Below are 19,940 nucleotides of genomic sequence, written 5' to 3'. Positions count from 1 at the left end.
ACAAAAGTGTTTTACAAGCTGGTCCAGCTAATGTGCATTCACGTTCTCGAGTTGACTGACAGGGGATGTCGATATCTAAAAGGTGATTGGCTCTTTTACCTGTACGGCGGGACTTCCTGTTCTACTAATTTATCCTATTTATCTTAATACAAGTTCTCCGTCTCGAGCTAAATAGTCACCTGGTAGTATTCAGCAGCTCATGTCACCTCAACATGGTGGCCCCCATGATGGAGCATAGCTCCGTGTAAAATAAAACTGTTTTTTATTAAAATACTGATATGAATGGAGTATACATCTCATGCGAGTGTACATGATTTTAAACATATTTTTTCCAAACGTACTATAATTATTAGGCGAAAAACTTTTTAATGAGGGTAATTACTGAGTGCACCTATAAAATGGGCATATTTTAATTTGTGCCTGGTAAGACTTCTTGGAATTAAGAAATGTAAATAATTATTCTTATTAGTGTTCAGATATTTCCAATAAGGCAAAACGTCCAGAGATTTGAATGCGGACTGCTGATGGAATATTTTAGAGGTTTTTTTTTTAATTTATTTTTTTACTAGACAAATTATGTGCACAATAGAGATTTCCAGATCTTTCAAGATTTCAAAACCCTGTAAAATAAAAAAATAATAAATAACCACAATTAACAAGTCATTCAACAGGCCTAGAGGCAATAATGACCAGACTGAATACCAGCTCAGCATTTGGATTAAATCAATTCTAATTTAATTGAAACAGAATTGTCAAATGTTGCCACAAACCACACTGGAAAATGTTTTAAGAAGCACTTTAATGGCAGTCCGTACATGCATTTGCCTACAGTGCACTGTACTTTTTTTTTTTTTTTAGATACAATGATTCTCTTGTCGTTTCTTAATCAAAGTTCTGCAGTCTCAACATAGTCCTATATATATCACATTGCTTAAACACAGAAGACTTTATTCTTTACATAAAAAACACAGGCTAAAGCACAGCTCATGATAGCTGTTAAGTTCAGGAGAGTTTAAACTTCCCTGTCTGTGCAGGTGTGAGTGGCACATTAAAGCAAATAAATAAGAAAATAAAAGCTAAAATACTGAAGTGCTTTTATTCTGTACAAATTAGCGTATTTAGCACGTCAATTGCCCAAGATATGGGCAAGAAAAAAAATGTAAAAATTAAAACACTAAAGCAAAAAACTAAAATCCAAAACTGACATCTAACCTAGAATTATAGAAGTAACAGAACAAACTGTTAATTTGTATTTGTATTTATGGATGTACACTTCCCCAGGTCAAACAGTAACCAGAGGGGGGAGAACCCATAGATTGATAATTTCTGACACAGTAAAAGATACAATCCATAACTACTAACACAGCACCACTTTAACCTCAAAACAAAGTATTGTATTGTAATTAAATATTGTAGTGATAAAGTGTGTTTAATGGGCCCATATTGCCCAAGCACATGGGCCCACTCCAGTTTTTGAAGTCATTTGAAGTTGCAATACCAGTAATTGCCCACAAGCAGCAGCAGGAATCACAGTTATGTATTGGTGAATTCAGAATGCACCAATATAGTTTCAAAGTCCTCCGAACTTGACTTGAAGCCAAGAAGGGAGCAAATAACCCCCCCCCCCAAACCTGCAAAGTACTTTTAATAAAATAGATTAGGGGAAATGGCATCACTAATGACGTAAAGCATACTTAACTCAACCAGCCTCCTGCCATCCCTCAGATATGTTTTATTCCCAAGATAAATAACAATACATTTCAATATATCTTACATTAGATATGTTAGATATAGTTAAATAATTTAGATTATCCATACAGCGAAAACCCTTGAATCCATTCCATTCGCTGGGATGTCTGGGACGAAAACATTAATAACATTGAAATATTTCAAATTCCGTGAACAAACAAATATCTAACTAAATATCTACCATGTATTTGTGCTCTACATGAGCAAATTGCCCATTAATATTGCTATGCAGACTTGTGAGTTTAATTAAAAGTTGCTTGTTATCTACAGCTTGGTCACCATGCACTCAAGATGTCAAAATGTGGCTTTTTCTTTGGGAACATGGAAACATTAAAAAGTTTACAGTAAACATTAAGTGTACTTGCCTCGAATACATTTCCAACTATTTTCCCTTTCTTATGAGCTGCAGTCCTGGGCTAGTTGTACTAAAATTAGCATTGCGTGGTTGCTCAGCTGGCTGTTCTATTAATTATGAGGTCATGCTCTAAGGTTAGTGAGATAAAGAGAGAGTGCCGGAAAGAGAACAGATGGTAGGACCACCACACTTCGAGTAAGTGATGAAGTCTCAGGCAGTGGACTTCGGCCCGCTGTGCTGACCTTACAATGTTCCACAGGGTCAAAACTTCTGGTTAAACTTCCCTGACAAGGCTTCAATTAAAATGTAAGATGTAGAATATAAAGTTCCGAAGTTTTCGGTTCTGTCTCTTTGATACTTTGTAGTAACACAGCCCTTATAAATCTGTTCTCCAAAGCCAACGCATCCCTTACTACTTTTTTTTTTTTTTTTTTTGTCATTCCTCTATCTTCGTTTCTTCTTGACTCAGTCTGACCACTCGTTCTCTTCCAGCTCAGAGTCTTCATCAGATTCGCTGTACTCCACAGCAATGCGACGTGATAGTATGGTGGCCACGTCGTTCCCTACTGGCTCCTTTTTTGCTTCCTGCTCCCTCTGTTCCTGCACTTTACGCAGCTGGATCCCTATAAGAAAGAATATAAACACAGACAGATTTGCCTGAGCATTAATAAGAAAACTAAACTTGTTTTAATTGTTTTTGAATGTAGTTAATTTCTCTTACCCCGTTGGCAAATAGTTTTATTTTTCTTGTTTGAAGCTTAAACCTCTAATTTACCCACTAAATGTTCTTAGATTTCTCTGACAAGACCTAAAATCCTGGCCTTATTTAAGAGCATTTGCGCTAAGCACAGCACTACACTTGAAGTCATACATGCAAAGTCAATGGGCATGGCCATGAAGTTTTGGTATTTTCATGCAAGCCTGTGCTAAGTCCAGGCCCAAGTGGGTTTGGTGAAATTGTGCGCACAAAGCGCTAATGGGCTGGATCAAGTGATTTTTAATTCTGAGGTTCTTCTCCGGTTATTCCACCATCTGCGTCCAATTATATAATCCATTCCCTGTCAAGCGCCAGTGATATAAACAAAGACAGCACATTCATAAGAAGATGGCAGTGTAAATGGACTGTATGCAGTGAATTAGAAGAATAGAAATATGGACTTATGTTCTTTTGTGCATTTACTGCGTACTTGTATGATAGTGACACAGTGACAGAGATTGAGGATTTAGGTGTACGCTCCGTTAGATTATAGAGAATGTAGGTATTATTAATCATATTGATCAAGTGACACACAAATCATGGCTAGTATTATTATTGATTGTATCAGCCTTCCAGTTCAGGCTGTGGATCGATACATTTAAAAATGTAAAAAATGTAATTCATTTATTGAAACACAAAAAACCTAAACCAAAAAAAAAGTTCTACATTCAAATTACTCCTCAAAATAATGAAGTGGTCAAGAAAATAATTTATAACATCCTCCCAAATTCAAAAGGTTATGAATACAATTGTAAATATAAACATAATAATAATAAAAAATAATAATAATAATAATTGAAAAATAAACCATGAATTCTAGACAGTTTAACACAAATCTCATAAATTTTTGTTTCATAAAATGGCTACAACTCTGATTGTCAGGGACATAATTTGATGTTTCACTATATTTTCAGAGTTTGGACATTAACTTTATTACCACCTGCTGGTGGAATCTCCAAACTGCAAATGCAGGAACTGAATTTTGACATTGTGCTGAAATTAGACGTTCTTCCCAATGTCTTAGCGTAATAACCTATATTCAGAAAAATAGCTTTGCGCCACTTCATTAGCATACAAAACCCATAGTTTGTGCGCACAGACCCACATATAGCACAAACACTCCCACCCATGGCCACTTGTGCTGGCACAAAAATTTAACTAAGAATTAGCAATCTCAAAAAAAGGATAAGACGTATGGCAGGGTGGTTGTACGTAGCGCTGCGCTTAGCCCGGCCATGAAAAAAAGAACCCCTTATGCTAATTTCCTTCTCAAGGTTTTTGTTTTGTTAATGCCATGTCAGCTTCTATGGCCTTTTCATAATGAAATCCAGTTTAAAATATATACATTTTGTAAAACAACTAAAAATCCATAAAACCCACAAGATGTTTAAAAACCATTAAAAAACGTATTCTAGGCTGACTTTGTTAAAAACCTTTTTCTTCATTATCGAAATTAAATGTGTCTTGTTTTAAGGATGTTTAGATATTTTCCTGAAAAACAGTAAAAAAAAAAAAAAAGAATAAATAATACTAAGACATTGATTTAAAAAAAAAAAAACATTTTTTTTTTGCAGTGTGGGGTGATGTAACCTGGACATGTTTTTGTGAGATTCAACCTATAAGAGGATGAATACAAAAATATACATTTGTAATTCAGAACACAAAGAACCCCAATTTATGTGTGAACTCTGACCTCGTCTGATGGCAGCCAGCAGGTCGCTGCGAGCATCGCTCATTGGGATCAGGGGTACCTGGCCCTTCCTGGGGACAACCGGTGCTTCTGCCATAGCCGTGGGCATGGTGTGTGTATGAGGGTATGCATGAGGATGTGTGGGTGGTCCAGGTGGAGGTGGAGGGGGGGCTGCAGTGGGTGGATGGGTCGGAGAAGGGGTGTAGGAAGCAGGAAGGGCAGGAGTGGGTGGACAGGGGTTGTAGGATTGGGTGAGGGATGGCACAGCACTGGCTGGGGCAGAGGAGGGGCCAGTGGGGCTGTCGAAAGCTGTCTGGGCAGAAGGAATGAGAGGAGGAGGTGGAGGAGGTGCAGGAGGTACAAAATACTCTCGATGCTGAGACTGCTGACCACTGAAATAGAGAGAGAGAGAGAGAGAGAGAGAGAGAGAGAGAGAGAGAGAGAGAGAGAGAGAGAGATTATTCAGACACATAACCTTATACAGTATAAGATCAGGCCCACACAGAATCTGTGGTCGCAGAACTCTAGAGAAAAGCTCTGCGATTTCCACAGAATTGGAATGCCTGCCATTTATAAAATTCTACAAATCCTCCACCCCATGTGTGAATATTTATTAAAAATGTTGGCTAATATGATTATGCTTTCATCTCCATTTAGCACATTTTACCAGGCTTACATCCATTCTGCACAAAATTTCCACACAAAATCACAAAAATAGAAAAAGGTGAAAAGGTCTGGGTCTACATATGAGGCCATGCTGAGATTAATATACAGTAACATCCTATATATAGAATATAAAGAGTAACATCCTATGTGGTAGGGGTAACAATAAAGTACACATCGGACCAGTTTCAATCTCTCTTGCGTCTCATAGAACCGGCTCTGACCGCAAAGAAATGAGTTTGTGCTTATTTAGACAACCTGCTTCTTTAATAATTGAATTGTAGGAAATTATATGAACAAACATAAATAAATAACAAATGAAATAAATAAATAAATATAAATATTTGGATGTAAAGCATTTAGGCAATATTTTTAGAAAAGGAATTGTGATGATATATCGGCACAGCCATACTGCTTGGTATTTTACAGTTTACATTATTCAGACTAAATACATGAATAAATTGAGCTGCATACTGTAGAGTACATGCTCAATTACCATGACACCATTTTCACAATTTAGATCAGGGTTTCCCAAGTGGGAGTTTGTGATGGAACTGGAGGTGGTTTGTGTTATTATGATAGAAATGCAAATGTCAAATTTGTGATGCATGATTAAAAACGATTAATCTAATATTTCACTATTTATACAGTATATATATATATATATATATATATATATATATATACTGTATAACAGGATCAGAAATTAACTTTTCCATTAAGGGGCAATATTAGCCCACTGGTTTTTATTTTCAGGGGCATTCTGTACCTTTAAAGGTCTTTTTATTTCTATCCAAATAAAAAATAGACAGTGTCACACTTTTTTGTCAAATACTTACATTTAAAGAATCATAATTTTTGTCCCCATATTTTGAATTTTTGGGACATTTTTGTTACTTTCATTGGCATTTTTGCCAGGAGCCTCCCTTTAATTTCAGACCCTGATATACACCGATCAGCCACAACATTAAAACCACCTGCCTAATATTGTGTAGGTCCTCCTCATGCCGCCAAAACAGTGCCAAACCGCATCACAGAATAGCATTCTGAGATGCTATTCTTCTCACCACAATTGTACAGAGTAGTTATCTGAGTTACCGTAGACTTTGTCAGTTCGAATCAGTCTGGCCATTCTCTGTTGACCTCTCTCATCAAGGCATTTCCATCCACAGAACTGCCGCTCAATGGATGTTTTTTAGTTTTTGGCACCATTTGGAGTAAATTCTAGAGACTGTTGTGTGTCAAAATCCCAGGAGATCAGCAGTTACAGAAATACTCAAACCAGCCCATCTGGCACCAACAATCATCCATGCGATTATCTAATCAGCCAATCATGTGGCAGCAGTGCAGTACTTAAAATCATGCAGATCTGGGTCAGAAGTTTCAGTTAATTTTCACATCAACCATCAGAATGGGGAAAAAATGTGATCTCAGTGATTTTGACCATGGCATGATTGTTGGTGCCAGATGGGCTGGCTTGAGTATTTCTGTAACTGCTGATCTCCTGGGATTTTCACACACAACAGTCTCTAGAATTTACTCAGAATGGTGCCAAAAACAAAAATACCCAGTGAGTGGCAGTTCTGTGGACAGAAACGCCTTATAGATGAGAGTGGTCAACAGAGAATGCCCAGACTGGTTCGAACTGACAAAGTCTACGGTAACTCAGATAACCTCTCTGTACAATTGTGGTGAGAAGAATATCATCTCAGAATGCTATTCTGAGATGCGGGTTGGCGCGTTTTTGGTGGCACGGGGGGGACCTACACAATATTATCCAGGTGGTTTTAATGTTGTGGCTGATTGGTGTATATATACAGTTGAAGTCAGAAGTTTACATACACTTAGGCTGAAGTCATTAAAACTTGTTATTAGTAATATTAGTAATCTATGGTTTTTGCAAGTCGTTTAGGACATCTACTTTGTGCATGACACAAGTAATTTTTCCAACAATTGTTTACAGACAGACTGTTTCACTTTTAACTGACTATATCAAAATTCCAGTGGGTCGGAAGTTTACATACACTAAGTTAACTGTGCATTTAAGCAGCTTGGAAAATTCCAGAAAATTATGTCAAGCCTTTTGACAATTAAGTAGCTTCTGATTGGAGGTGTACTGAATTGGAGGTGTACCTGTGGATATATTTTAAGGACTACCTTCAAACTCAGTGCCTCTTTGCTTGACATCATGGGAAAATCAAAAGAAATCAGCCAAGACCTCAGAAAAAAAATTGTGGACCTCCACAAGTCTGGTTCATCCTTTAGAGCAATTTCCAAACACCTGAAGGTACCATGTTCATCTGTAAAAACAATAGTACGCAAGTATAAACACTATGGGACCACGCAGCCATCATACTGCTCAGGAAGGAGACGCATTCTGTCTCCTAGAGGTGAACGTAGTTTGGTTCAAAAAGTGCAAATCAATCCCAGAACAACAGCAAAGGAAACAGGTAGACAAGTATCTATATCCACAGTAAAACAAGTCCAATATGGACATAACCTGAAAGGAAGCAAGGAAGAAGCCACCGCTCCAAAACCACCATAAAAAAGCCAGACTACAGTTTGTAAGTGCACATGGGGACAAAGATCTTACTTTTTAGAAGAAATGTCCTCTGGTCTAATGAAACAAAAATTGAACTGTTTGGCCATAATGCCCATCGTTATGTTTGAAGGAAAAAGGGTGAGCCTTGCAAGCCAAAGAACACCATCCCAACTGTGAAGCATGGGGGTGGCAGCATCATGTTGTGGGGGTGCTTTGCTGCAGGAGGGACTGGTGCACTTCACAAAATAGATGGCATCATGACGAAGGAAAATTATATGGATATATTGAAGCAACATCTCAAGACATCAGCCAGGAAGTTAAAGCTCGGTCGCAGATGGGTCTTCCAAATGGACAATGACCCCAAGCATACCTCCAAAGTTGTGGCAAAATGGCTTAAAGACAGCAAAGTCAAGGTATTGAAGTGGCCATCACAAAGCCCTGACCTTAATCCGATAGAAAATGTGTGGGCAGAACTGAAAAAAGCATGTGCAAGCAAGGAGGCCTACAAACATGAATCAGTTACACCAGTTCTGACTGGAGGAATGGTCCAAAATTCCAGCAACTTATTGTGAGAAGCTTGTGGAAGGCTACCCAAAATGTTTGACCAAAGTTAAACCATTTAAAGGCAATGCTACCAAATACTAACAAAGTTATTGTAAACTTCTGACCCACTGGGAATGTGATGAAAGAAATAAAAGCTGAAATAAATAATTCTCTCTACTATTATTCTAACATTTAGTTAGAACATTTCTTGAAATCTCAGGTGGTACATAAATAGTTTAGGTCATAGGAGCTCAGCTTACAAAACAGTTTGGGAAAGTTAGGATTTACAAAAAAAAAAAAAAAAGAATCACCTGTAGTCTTTAGCCTGCAGTGGGCGTGGTCCATTGAGGGCAGGGTCTGTGATTGGTTGTCCGTGGGAGGTCTGAACCCTGCCAGTGGTCTGTCTCCCAGTGGGAGCAGAGGAGGAAGGAGCCGGGCGGTAACCACGGTCCAACGACTGGGTCTGGACATGAGAGGGGGCCATGAGGTGATCTTTGCCGTCGGAGGTGGAGTAGGCACTGGTCATGGCCATCTGCTGACCCAGGTGACTTGGGCTTCCTGGGTAAGAGTGTTCACCCATGTCTGAGGCAACAGACCTGACGAAGAAAACATTATTGCAAATATTTTCAAAAAAGTAAAAAAAAAGTTAAGCTCTAGGAAAAGCATCTGTGGCATACCATTGATTACCATAATAATTCTGAGTGCTTGTAAAACATCATGTTTTCAATATTGAACATATAATGGAAGTCTATCAGCAGCTGCTGAAAGAGCTTAACTTGTCTTGAACATTCCTTTTCCCATCTGGATTTCTATCCAAATACTCTATCCTTGTCCAATACTTTTAAGAATCTCAACCAATATCAGACTAAGATATGAACAGATGTAAAGCTTTAGGTTGGCAGGTGGTGCTGAATGTCTTTATGAACACAAAAAGATGTTGTCGCAACAAAGTGTCAACAGATTGCAGCAGTTAGCTTTCCTATGACAGCCGGACTAGCCCACTTTCATGTTCACGTGTTGCCATGGAGATCAGGCAGAGTGAAAAAGATCAGCAACCTGTTGTCAGGTGAAAGGGAGCCCTCTGATGACATGCCGTGGTATGGAGAGGGTGTGAATCGTGCATCAGGGCGGAACTCCTTGTCATACGCCATAACGTTCCACTCCTGCCTGCGATTACGGGCTTTACGGACCTTTTTTACTTCACGACTGGGATCCTCCACCTGCTTCTGCTGCTCCTGAGTGAAAGAGACAAAGAGAATGCCAGAGAGAAGGAGAGAGAGAGAGAGAATGGGTGGGTGTGACATGGGAGGTCCAAGATTTCATCCATAGTTTGTGAGAGATTTGCAGTGGAAGCGGAGAAGGTAGTGAAGTTGCATGATTTTGTCTAGAGCAAAGACAATTTGTTTTTTTACACTCTGGAGTGTCGTGTTCTCTTGCTTGAAAATCACCGCTCTAGCAAAACAATGCAATCGCATATGTGCATAAATTCACTGTGTATTAAACAGTGTTATTACACTGCTCTCTGGAATACTTGATTCTGACTAGTCGCACTTCCAGGCACAAATGTTTTCACCGATCATCTGGGTATTGCGGGTAATATTTCCTATTGACATGATTTGCTCCTGTCCTCGTATCACTCTGCGATCTCTATGAGTAATCTGGAGACTCTGCAGTCTCTTTCTTCTTAGATAACAACATAATTTCAATGCAAATCAATATTTCATGTCCATGTATTCATCAATTTGCTAAGTAGAACTGTACTAAGTGGGATAATGTACAATAATACAAATGTTTAGTGAAAATTAATGACTGAGAGGGCAAATGTGAGTGAACTGTAAAGAAAACCAAAGATTTGTTGTGGAATTTAAAAAGATGTGTCGAGAAAACAAAACAGATAGTCTCTATCTATGTGTTATCTCTGTTCAAAATTTCACTAAATCTTATCATCATACTAAGACCATGTCCACTCTAATCTGTTTACATTTGAAAACTCAGTTTTCAGTTTCCTAACATCATTCATTTTCTTAAAGGGATAGTTCACCCAAAAATGAAAATTCTCTCATCATATACTCAGCCTTACGCCATCCCAGATGTGTATGACTTTCTTTCTTCTGCAAAAGGCAGCATAAAAGTAATCCATAAGACTCCAGTGGTTAAATCCATATCTTCAGAAGCGATATGATAGGTGTGGGTGAGAAACAGAACAATATTTAAATCTACACTTTCACAGTCACTTCCACATTTTGGTGTGGAAGTAACTTTCACTTTCACATTCAGCCACCTACTGTTTGGAGCTGGTCAAAGGTGGAGATTGATGGTAAAAAAGGACTTAAATATTGATCTGTTTCTCACCCACACCTATTATATTGCTTCAGAAGATATAGATTTACCCATTGGAGTCAAATTGATTACTTTTATGCCTCCTTTGTGTCATTTATTGACCTTATGAGCTCTGGTCACCATTCACTTGTATTCTATGGACCTACAGAGTTGAAATATTCTTCTAAAATCTTCATTTACTGTATCTTCTGCAGAAGAAAGAAAGTCATACACATCTGGGATAGCATGAGGGAGAGTAATGTTGAGAGAATTTTCATTTTTGGGTGAACTATCCCTTTAAGTATGTGGTTATGGACATCGTTTAGAAAGTCTCAGTCTTCGGTGGAGAAAAACGTCACTATATTGTGGATGAGAGGGGTAAACATAGCAAAATTGAATCGTGTGGACGTGGCTTAAAGCATCGCCTTTGTGATTGTATGGAAATTGCTCAAACATGACTTCATACAATACATCTTGTGCCCAGGCGTTCATGACATCCAAAAAAATAACTTTAGACAATGCAGTGATATTTAAAAAAAAAACTTTATAATGATTAAAAAAAAAAAAACTATATAAAACTTTACAGCAGAGCAGTATTTGGGTGCAAATTTATGGAGAGAATTTGGGGTAAGGAAAATAGAATATCCAGAGTTAAGCTGGAGTGGAATGATTACAGAATGCTTAAAGTGAGGTAGTGAAATAGCTGTCTCTCCAATTCGCTCACATACTCTGGTTTCATCACAAATCACGTTTTGTGAAAGAAAGTTTTAGACAGTCAAATTAAAAGAAGTAAAGCTGCACACATACACACTATAGTATCCACATCTTTCAAAGTGCTGTAAAGAAGATTTTCTATGTGATTCAGGAAATGCATTCAACATTCTCACACACACACACACACACACACACACACACACACACACACACACACACACACACACACACACACACACACACACTGCTCAGTAGAGAGGTTAGTGAAGAGACTGGAGGGAAAGTAAGTAAATGACTGAACAGGTGTCAGCACTGAGAGGTAGTGGATGAATAAAAAGACTGACGGAAATGCAGGTCTCTTACGGAGGACAGAAGGGGGCTTCTGAGAAGGGCCTGCCTGGAGTGGGACTTAGTCTGGTCTGTATGAGTCTGGCCTGAGCCGCTGGTCTGGAGAGAAGGGGCAGAGTCTGGGGGGGTTAGAGCTCTCATTCATGCAGACACATGCTTCTGATTTGCAGATACATTAAATCTGCGACATTAGTCTTACTGGAGACCAATAACTGCTGAGGGGTGGGGGATTCCAGCTCTTGATGATGTCATGAGTCAGTCTTACAGTCTTACTTATGTTAGTTAGTACATGATAAACACAACAATCAGAGCACCATTATAGGCACGCAAAGTGCTAACATATAGACACACACACACACACACACACACACACCTTCTGTCTCTTTTTCTCCTTTCTTTTGTCCTCTGTGGCTTGTAGCATTTTCTCCCTCCACAAGTTAAAAAAGTAGGAGGGATCTGTGTAGAACTTCAGCGCATCCTTCTTATCATCTCTAGACAGACAGATAGATGATAGATAGATAGATAGATAGATAAATAGATAGATAGGGTTAATGTTGTAGCATTTGAAGTGTTTATATAACACGATATGTAATCTTTCCCCTGGTGTGATGTGAACTGATATGAAATGTGCAATAATACAGAAGTCAGGTTGATGATGGTGAACATCTCACCTGTAAGTGCTGAGTATATTGAGTGGTGGAGGTTTGTCTCCACGATGGTAGAGTTCAAGGACAGGATTAGGAATTGAATTCCTGGAAACCACCTGCTGATCTTGAATGGTGGAGCTCTTGAAGGCCTTTCGCATGTTGATATCTTGCAGAGAGACTGCAGATGGGGAGAGAGAGAGAGAGAGAGAGAGAGAGAGAGAGAGAGAGAGAGAGAGAGAGAGAGTTCAGATGTCATGCATACATTTTCAACCATTGCTGGACAATAAAGTAAACTAAGCCAACCTAAAACATTCCATTATCCAGACTCGCTTTTCTGTAAGGGAAAATGAGCATCTCTGTAGAGAATCTAAGGTTAATTCTTATTTGTCTATTCTATTCCAGGTGTACACTCCTGGGCAAAAAAAATGGGCCAAACCCAACATGGCAAAACATTAAGCTTTTTATGGTCTTAACCACAAATCATTGTTCAGGAAATTAGCAAGAATGGAACAAATACTTAGTATTGTCAGGATTCTGGTTTGATTCCCATTTTTCTTTGTGCTCAGTTCCCTCTAATGTTTGATTTTTTTTTTCTGTTACCTCGTGACTCACACCTGTTCCTCCTCTCCCTCTTGATTTTTTCCCCTATTTATTCTCTCTCTGTCTGTCATCCTCTGCATGATTGTCTTGTGCCATTGCCTTGTCACTCTAGCTCTCTAGTCTTGTTTGTTTTTGTCCTGTTATCTCCAGCACTCTGCCCAGTCTTGGTCTGCCCCTCGCGTGCTGATCAGCATCCTGCTCCTGCCCCACCCTGTGATCCTCTCTGCTTGGTTCCTGACTTCCTGCCTGTTCTCCCTCCCTGAGCTCGCCTAGCCCTCTGCCTTGGTTGCCTTATTGGACTGTTGCCCCAGACTTTTATTGCTTGTTTTTCCCTTTTCGTTTTTACTTTTTCATTAAAACCCTTCCCTTCAGCTCTGCTTCTGGGTCCTCTGTTACTCGTGCCTGACAAGTATGGGATAGTTTTCCCCTTCGATTTCTGCAATATTTTCCTGTACTCCATAGCATTAATTGACTTTTCACAGTGACGCAGCTAACCAGTACCAGCAGCTGAAAAGGCTCCCCACACCATGACACCTCTTCCTCCATGCTTCACTGTGGTAGAGATGCATTCATTATTGTATTTCTCACCAGATCTTTAAAGAAACCTCTCTGGAGCATCACCATGCAACACAAATCATGACTGATCACTCCAAATAGCTTGGCTGAACCACACTGATCTAAACTTTCCATATTCTGCCAAAAACTTAATTCTGTCTTTGATGCTTTTCTGAGACCACAGAAAACACATCTTCTAGACACAAAACCTGCATTAGATAACCTTCTGGTTATTGTTTTTATTGAAAGAGTCTTGTTTTCTGAGGTCTTGAATTCTGCTGACCATTTTTGTAGGCTTCTTTTGTCCTGTCTTTGAGAACTGTACATTTCAGCAGGTGGTCATCCCTTCATGAAGAGGCTTTGGGCTTTCCAGATCCTTTCTTTCTGGCAACATCACCTGTGGTTTCAAAGTGTTGACCTATTCTCTTAATAGCTGATAGAGAAATAGGGATTTTCTCTGCCTTTAGGGTCTTGTAAATTTCAGAATAGCTACAGTTGGTCTGATACAGACCAGCTTTGCAGTTTCTGACAGAAACCCCTGCATGATATACAGTATAGCTTTGGTTTTTTTTTTTTTGGAGAAGATTTTCTCACTCCTTTACCTTGGGACTCACAACACTGCATATTGTAGGCTAGTAAAAATGACTTTGGAACACCACTAGCCACTCAGAAATTTCACTGTAAATGAAACTGGAGAGTGTAACTGCATGCATTTGTTTGGAAATTTTATTTGAATGAGAGTGATATGACTTTAGCAGGACACAGGCCTAATGAATTAAGTCACCTCTTAGAATTTCTCAAGGCAAACAAGGCCAGTCAGAACAGGAGTAGGATAGAACAGGAGGAAAACTTGTCAATAATTTGTCCAAAATTCTTGGAAGCTCATACTTTAGACTTATTCATTCTAAATTGTACTTGCCCTTATGAAAGTTCACCACTGTTCTTCCTTTGTTTAACAGTGGCATTTGTTATACAAAGGGAATTACCACAGGTAAGAAGGTTAATGAAGTGTTTCTAAAAAATAAACTAGTTTTTGTTCTGAAAAAAACTAATAGTCTAAACACTTTTAACTACAACTTTCACTGTGGTGATACATTTTTTGTTTTTGTTTTAAGTCTAATAGATTTGCCATAATAGATTATACATGAATCTATACCAGTTCGTGTTACTGCAGTAAAATGTTTGATCAACTTCAGTAAGGGTGATGTGTAATTTAAAATGCCTTTTAATTTACAGTATTTTGATGCATGGCACAGTGTTGTTTCCTCTTTACCTCATCAGTGCAATAAATAATGTTGGGGCTGTCTAGCAGTTTGAGAGGTTTGATTTCCTCAATAGCACTTTAAAGTAGAACATTCTCTGTAGGAATCAAATGGCTCACATAAGGTTTGTTGTCACCACAGCCATTTGACTCACACAAGTTAATCTTTGCGCTATCCTAGAGCTCTGGCTATCTTATCTCTGGAGCACGCTGGTGTTTGTGTTGTGGTGGTTTGTGCTAAACCACGCTTCGTTTGCAATGCACAGTTGTGCATGTCAGATATGAGAGACATATTTAGTGTTTATAAAGTGCTGAATGTGAGATTAATAAAGTAAAATTTGCCATTGGCCTGACATTCAGATAATTTTCAATGCAGGAAAAACCCTGCAAACATCACCCGCCAAAGTGGCTAGTAAGAGTGACAGAGTTGCCGGCCACTGCCATGATCTAAATGCAATTGACGAGTGGACAGGTGTTAATGTCAAGCCCAGCTTGTAGGGTATGTTGAGTGCATTGGGCCATATGATAGCAGTTATCAGTCACACTTGGAGGTCTGGATAAGGATAAGGCAATACTTTTAGTCATTAACCATTATACTGATCTGACATCAGTTTAATGTCTTTTCTAAGATGATTAAGATTTAGGTTTGACTAAGAAAAGCTGTCCCTCGATCAGCATTAAGAGTTAAGGGCTTAAATCAGAGCTGTGTAAAATCCCTGCTTAAGTCTCATGTGTGTTTGTAGAGAGAGAGAGAGAGAGAGAGAGAGAGAGAGAGAGAGAGAGAGAGAGAGAGAGAGAGAGAGAGAGAGAGAGAGAGAGGACAGTGCTGTCCAGGACACAACAGATGGTCATTCTCAAGTTCACACACTCTGCCTCTCACCCAGGACTAATCCAGAATGGCACAAACACAGACAATCAGTGATGTGACCTCAGACTTCCCTGATGTGTAAATCTAGCTAGGCTCACACTGCCATGGACCTTTTCCAGTAGATTGAATTGTAAGTCAGTGACTTTATTTCTTTTAGATGTACTTAATATATCCAATATCATCCAAATGAAAACAAAGGCAAAGATCTATACTCAGTGCACACTACACAAGTTGCTAACAAAAAGTAGCTAACTATACTACAGCTATTTAAAGGTGCAGTATGTAAGATTCAGAAACCCTTGCTATTAATGACACCTGTGGCCGTTAAGTGAACTGCAGCCAGCTACCTGTTGCTCGTGCTCGCGCTCGTGCACACGGTCCATAGGGACGTCAGCGAGCGAGCATCGGCCAAAACAATGACGTAACATACAAAGAGACAACGTGATTCACCGGCATAATACTGACAGATGAGGTAGCATAATTAAAATTACACAGTTATGATTGTTTTACTACAAATTTTGAGACTAAACTAAAACTACTTATCAGCTAACATAGCATACTGATACACACATACAGCTACATACTACCGAACTATACCAGACAGTTACTGTTACACTGCACTGTTATGTTGCACTATTGTATGTTTTGTATGTCATATGTTGTACTACGATCAAGAAACCAGCATATTTGCTTAAATTTATCCTGTATACCTGACTTTTAGTATAAAGAGAATATCATTGAAATTATTTGAAAGTTATGAAGCAAGGTAGCTTGCAATCCGTCAGCGTTAGCAGGCAAGATCAAGTCAGCTAAAATTACACAGATCAATCTTTATGGCAGTATATTTCACATGCTTTGCAGTTATGTAAGCTTACCTGTCCAATAAGAAGAATGCCAATTCAAATTTCAGTTCAAAATTTGTTTCAAGTTTAAGTTTGTTTTTGAAAGTCACTAGTAAGTTATGGATCACAAAAGCAAAAAACAGTTACAGCAAAAGTTCTTTAATTATTAATCTCCTCCAATAGAATAAGCATTCCTCTATGAAAGTGAAGTGGCTAGTCATTTAGTTGAGATAAAAATTACAATTTTGTACCTCTCAAATCTTATCCACACTTGTGAACATTCTAACCTTTTAAAGGGGTTATGACATGGCATTTGTATTATTTTAATATGTTCCTTGAGGCTCACTTATAGTATTAGTTAAGATTTTTTGTACAAAAATATATATTTGTAAAACATGATAATTTTCCACCCTCGTTCTGACCCTCTGTCAGAAATGCTCTGTTTTGGTGCTGTTTCTCCTTTAAGACTTGACAGTAAACGCCCACTGTTATGATTGGCTCTTTGCTCATGACTGACCTGCTCTCTCCATGCCATCTCACTGCTCACTGCTGCTGGGCGGGGTTACAAAAGTAATAAGGTAAATTAGAGGTTGATTTGTTGTTGTTGAGGTGGTCAGTGTCTTCCACAGTGTGACATCACAATGTAGAGGAAGTAGGAAACGAGTCATTTTGGCAACTTGGTTTAGAGAAATGCTCTTTTTGCAGTAAGGTGGAAGTTTTGAGTTCAGAAACTTTCAGTGTGTTTTTACAGTACAAAGACCTTTTATATGTTAAAAGAAGGAAAGAAGGAAAATTTGATTCCTTATACAGTATCATGACCCCTTTAACATTCTGGGCCCTATTTTAAGAGCGCTGAGCAAAAAGGTGCATCCCAAACCGCACACTTCTGCACTATTCTACGCCATTTTGTAGTGTAAGTAGTGCGAGTAGTACGTTTACACTGAAAATGCAGCAAAAACAAGTGTACTTTAAGTACCTGGATGATGCACTTTTTCATCCGTCGGAACGGAGTGTGGAATGTTGGACACTTCATGCACTCAGCGCACGCGGCTTGCCATACATAGCGAAAAGGGGCAGAGTTACCTGGCTGCACTGCTGGTCTGACAAAACAATTGTAAATAATGAAGAATGTAGCAGCTGGCGAAGCTTCAGTGGATACAGCACTTTACAAATGTGAGTTGAATGCTTTACCATCACCCCAAGCTGTGTGGATATGTATGTATGTTGTTTAAGATACAAGCAGAGGTGTATAGTAACGAAGTACAAATACTTTGTTACTGTACTTAAGTACAGTTTTTTTCTCCAGACCCTTTTGACTGAACACCGCAAAATTTTTTTAATAAAACAATAACAGCTGTATGTGCAAAAATGCATGCAGATCGGGGATAGTGATGTGTGATTCGTTGAAAGAATCATGAGTCAAATCTTTTAAATTTGATTCCTTTGAACAAAAAGATTCAAAAAGTGGTCTGAATGATTCATTTAGCGAATCATGAATCTGAATCAAAATGACAAGCAAAGCACGTGCCAGATTATGTGTTCCGTCGTCTATCTCCACTGGGGAAGACAATTAATTTGATACGTTTACGCTTAAACATTATGAAAGCTGCTAAATAATAAAGTTATGTGCGATCAGTGTGCCTTTCCTGTTCATATAAAAGTCAATCACATGCGTTTACATTTTACATTTAAACAAGGTGCGATGTGTATGAATAATTACCAGCGCTTATGAAAATGTCCAACAATATTTAATTTAATATTTTATGAAGATGGATGAATGGTCTTTGCCTGAGCAAAACTAGTTTTCTGGTGGTTGCTAAAGTGTTATATTTGCTTTGTAGCACATTTATGCTACAGTATGTGGTAACTAGGGTTTTCTGGATTGCTAGTGCATGCTATGCAGTTGTCAAGGTGATCTCTGCTGTGTGTTTGGCGCATTGCTACTGTATGTGGTTGCCAGGTTGTTACTATGCTGTTGCTAAGTTGTTTTGTGTTTTTAGCACATTGCCATGCAGTTGCTAGTGTGTTCTGGGTGATTGCTTATTGGCAGGGTTGGGAGGGTTACTTTTTAAATGTACACCACTACAGATTACAGAATACATGCTGTAAAATGTAATTTGTAACGTATTTCGTTAGATTACTTAAGGTCAGTAACATATTCTAAATACTTTGGATTACTTCTTCAGCACTGGTAGATTTTTTTCACTTGTTTTGACTATAAAAACTCTGCCAGTACAGTAAGACAAAATACACATGTTAAAAAAACATTCTCTGAAAAACCTAAATATCTTATGCAGTGTTGTTTCTAAAACAAGATCAATCAAATTGATCTTGTTTTAAGGATTTTTAGATATTTTTACAGGAAAACAATACAAAAACTATTATCAAGAATAAGATTTTTGCCCTAATATCAAAGGTCTTACTAGAAAAAAAGAAATTATGATCCAATGTGAATTTTCTTGATAAAAAAATATGATCGTGTCTGGTAACACGTGCATGTAAAATGGCTAGAAATAGCATTTTAGCTTAGTGTAAAGCTAACAATTTACACAAGGATTATTTCTATTTCTTCTGCTCCAAACTTACTTCAAACTTACTTCTTTGTCTGCTCGTATGAATGTAACACATCATAAGAAAGTGTTTCACCGCTGTTCAAATGCACTTTGGATCGCATCATTTATATGTATAAATGTTTTCCATCTGAAAGGACTAAATATTAAATGAAACAAATGACAATAAAATGCAAAGTAATCTCTTCAGTATTCAAAATACTTTTTGAATGTAACTGTATTCTAATTACCAATGATTTAAATTGTAACTGTAGTGGAATACACTTACTTATATTTTGTATTTTAAATTTGTAATCCCGTTACATGTATTTTGTTACTCTCCAACCCTGCTTATTGGCCCAAATGAAAATAGCCCACCCCCACAAGTCTCTGTTCTGGTCACTAATATGACTCAACTCCCCCCTTCAATGTTCCAGTTTTTATGGACTGTGGTGATCATTTACACTCATCCCATAAATATGATAATTCTGATGTGACTTGAATGTGCCATTAAAGGGATAGTTTGTTTAAAAATGAAAATTCTCTCATAATTTTTTCCCCCTCATTCGATCCAAGATGTGTATGACTTTCATTTTGTTTCTGCAGAACACAAACAAAAAAAAAGATTTTCAGAAGAATATCGCTGTTATGTATGTCAGTTCAATGTAAGTGAATGGTAGCCAGAACTTTGAAGCTCAAAAAAGCACATAAATGTAGCATAAGAGTAATCCATAAGACTCCAGTGGTTTCAACCAATGTCTTCTGAACAGATCCAATTGGTTTTGGATGAGAATAGACCAAAATATAACTCGTTTTTCGACCATAAATCTTGACATTAGCAGTCTCCTTGGCGATCAGGATTTCAAGCTCGATTACACCTCCTATAGTGCCATCTAAGGCTCTGCACATGTGTCAAGCACTAGAAAATGAAATCAAGC

At 38.2% G+C, this 19,940-nt stretch overlaps 1 protein-coding gene across 5 annotated transcripts in view; it reads right to left on the bottom strand.

Moving 5' to 3' along the window:
* Positions 1-712: 712 nt before the first annotated feature.
* LOC127440873 (actin-binding protein WASF3-like) overlaps positions 713-19,940 on the bottom strand; it is a 58,142-nt gene continuing 38,914 nt past the window's right edge. For 4 of the 5 annotated variants that reach the window (XM_051697941.1, XM_051697923.1, XM_051697933.1 and 1 more), the window contains 7 exons: positions 12,352-12,505; positions 12,054-12,171; positions 11,696-11,779; positions 9,356-9,534; positions 8,611-8,895; positions 4,555-4,943; positions 713-2,727 (listed from right to left, as the gene is read on the bottom strand). In XM_051697941.1, coding sequence (XP_051553901.1) covers positions 2,570-2,727; positions 4,555-4,943; positions 8,611-8,895; positions 9,356-9,534; positions 11,696-11,779; positions 12,054-12,171; positions 12,352-12,505 — 1,367 coding nt within the window. In that variant the 3' untranslated portion in view covers positions 713-2,569. The remainder of the gene's footprint in view (positions 2,728-4,554; positions 4,944-8,610; positions 8,896-9,355; positions 9,535-11,695; positions 11,780-12,053; positions 12,172-12,351; positions 12,506-19,940) is intronic. The other variant, XM_051697962.1, reaches the window with a different exon arrangement.

Source organism: Myxocyprinus asiaticus, chromosome 1 (assembly GCF_019703515.2).
Source record: "Myxocyprinus asiaticus isolate MX2 ecotype Aquarium Trade chromosome 1, UBuf_Myxa_2, whole genome shotgun sequence".
Lineage (NCBI taxonomy): Eukaryota > Metazoa > Chordata > Actinopteri > Cypriniformes > Catostomidae > Myxocyprinus > Myxocyprinus asiaticus.
Note: the sequence above shows the minus strand (reverse complement) of the source record. Positions and strands in the feature narration are given on the sequence as shown.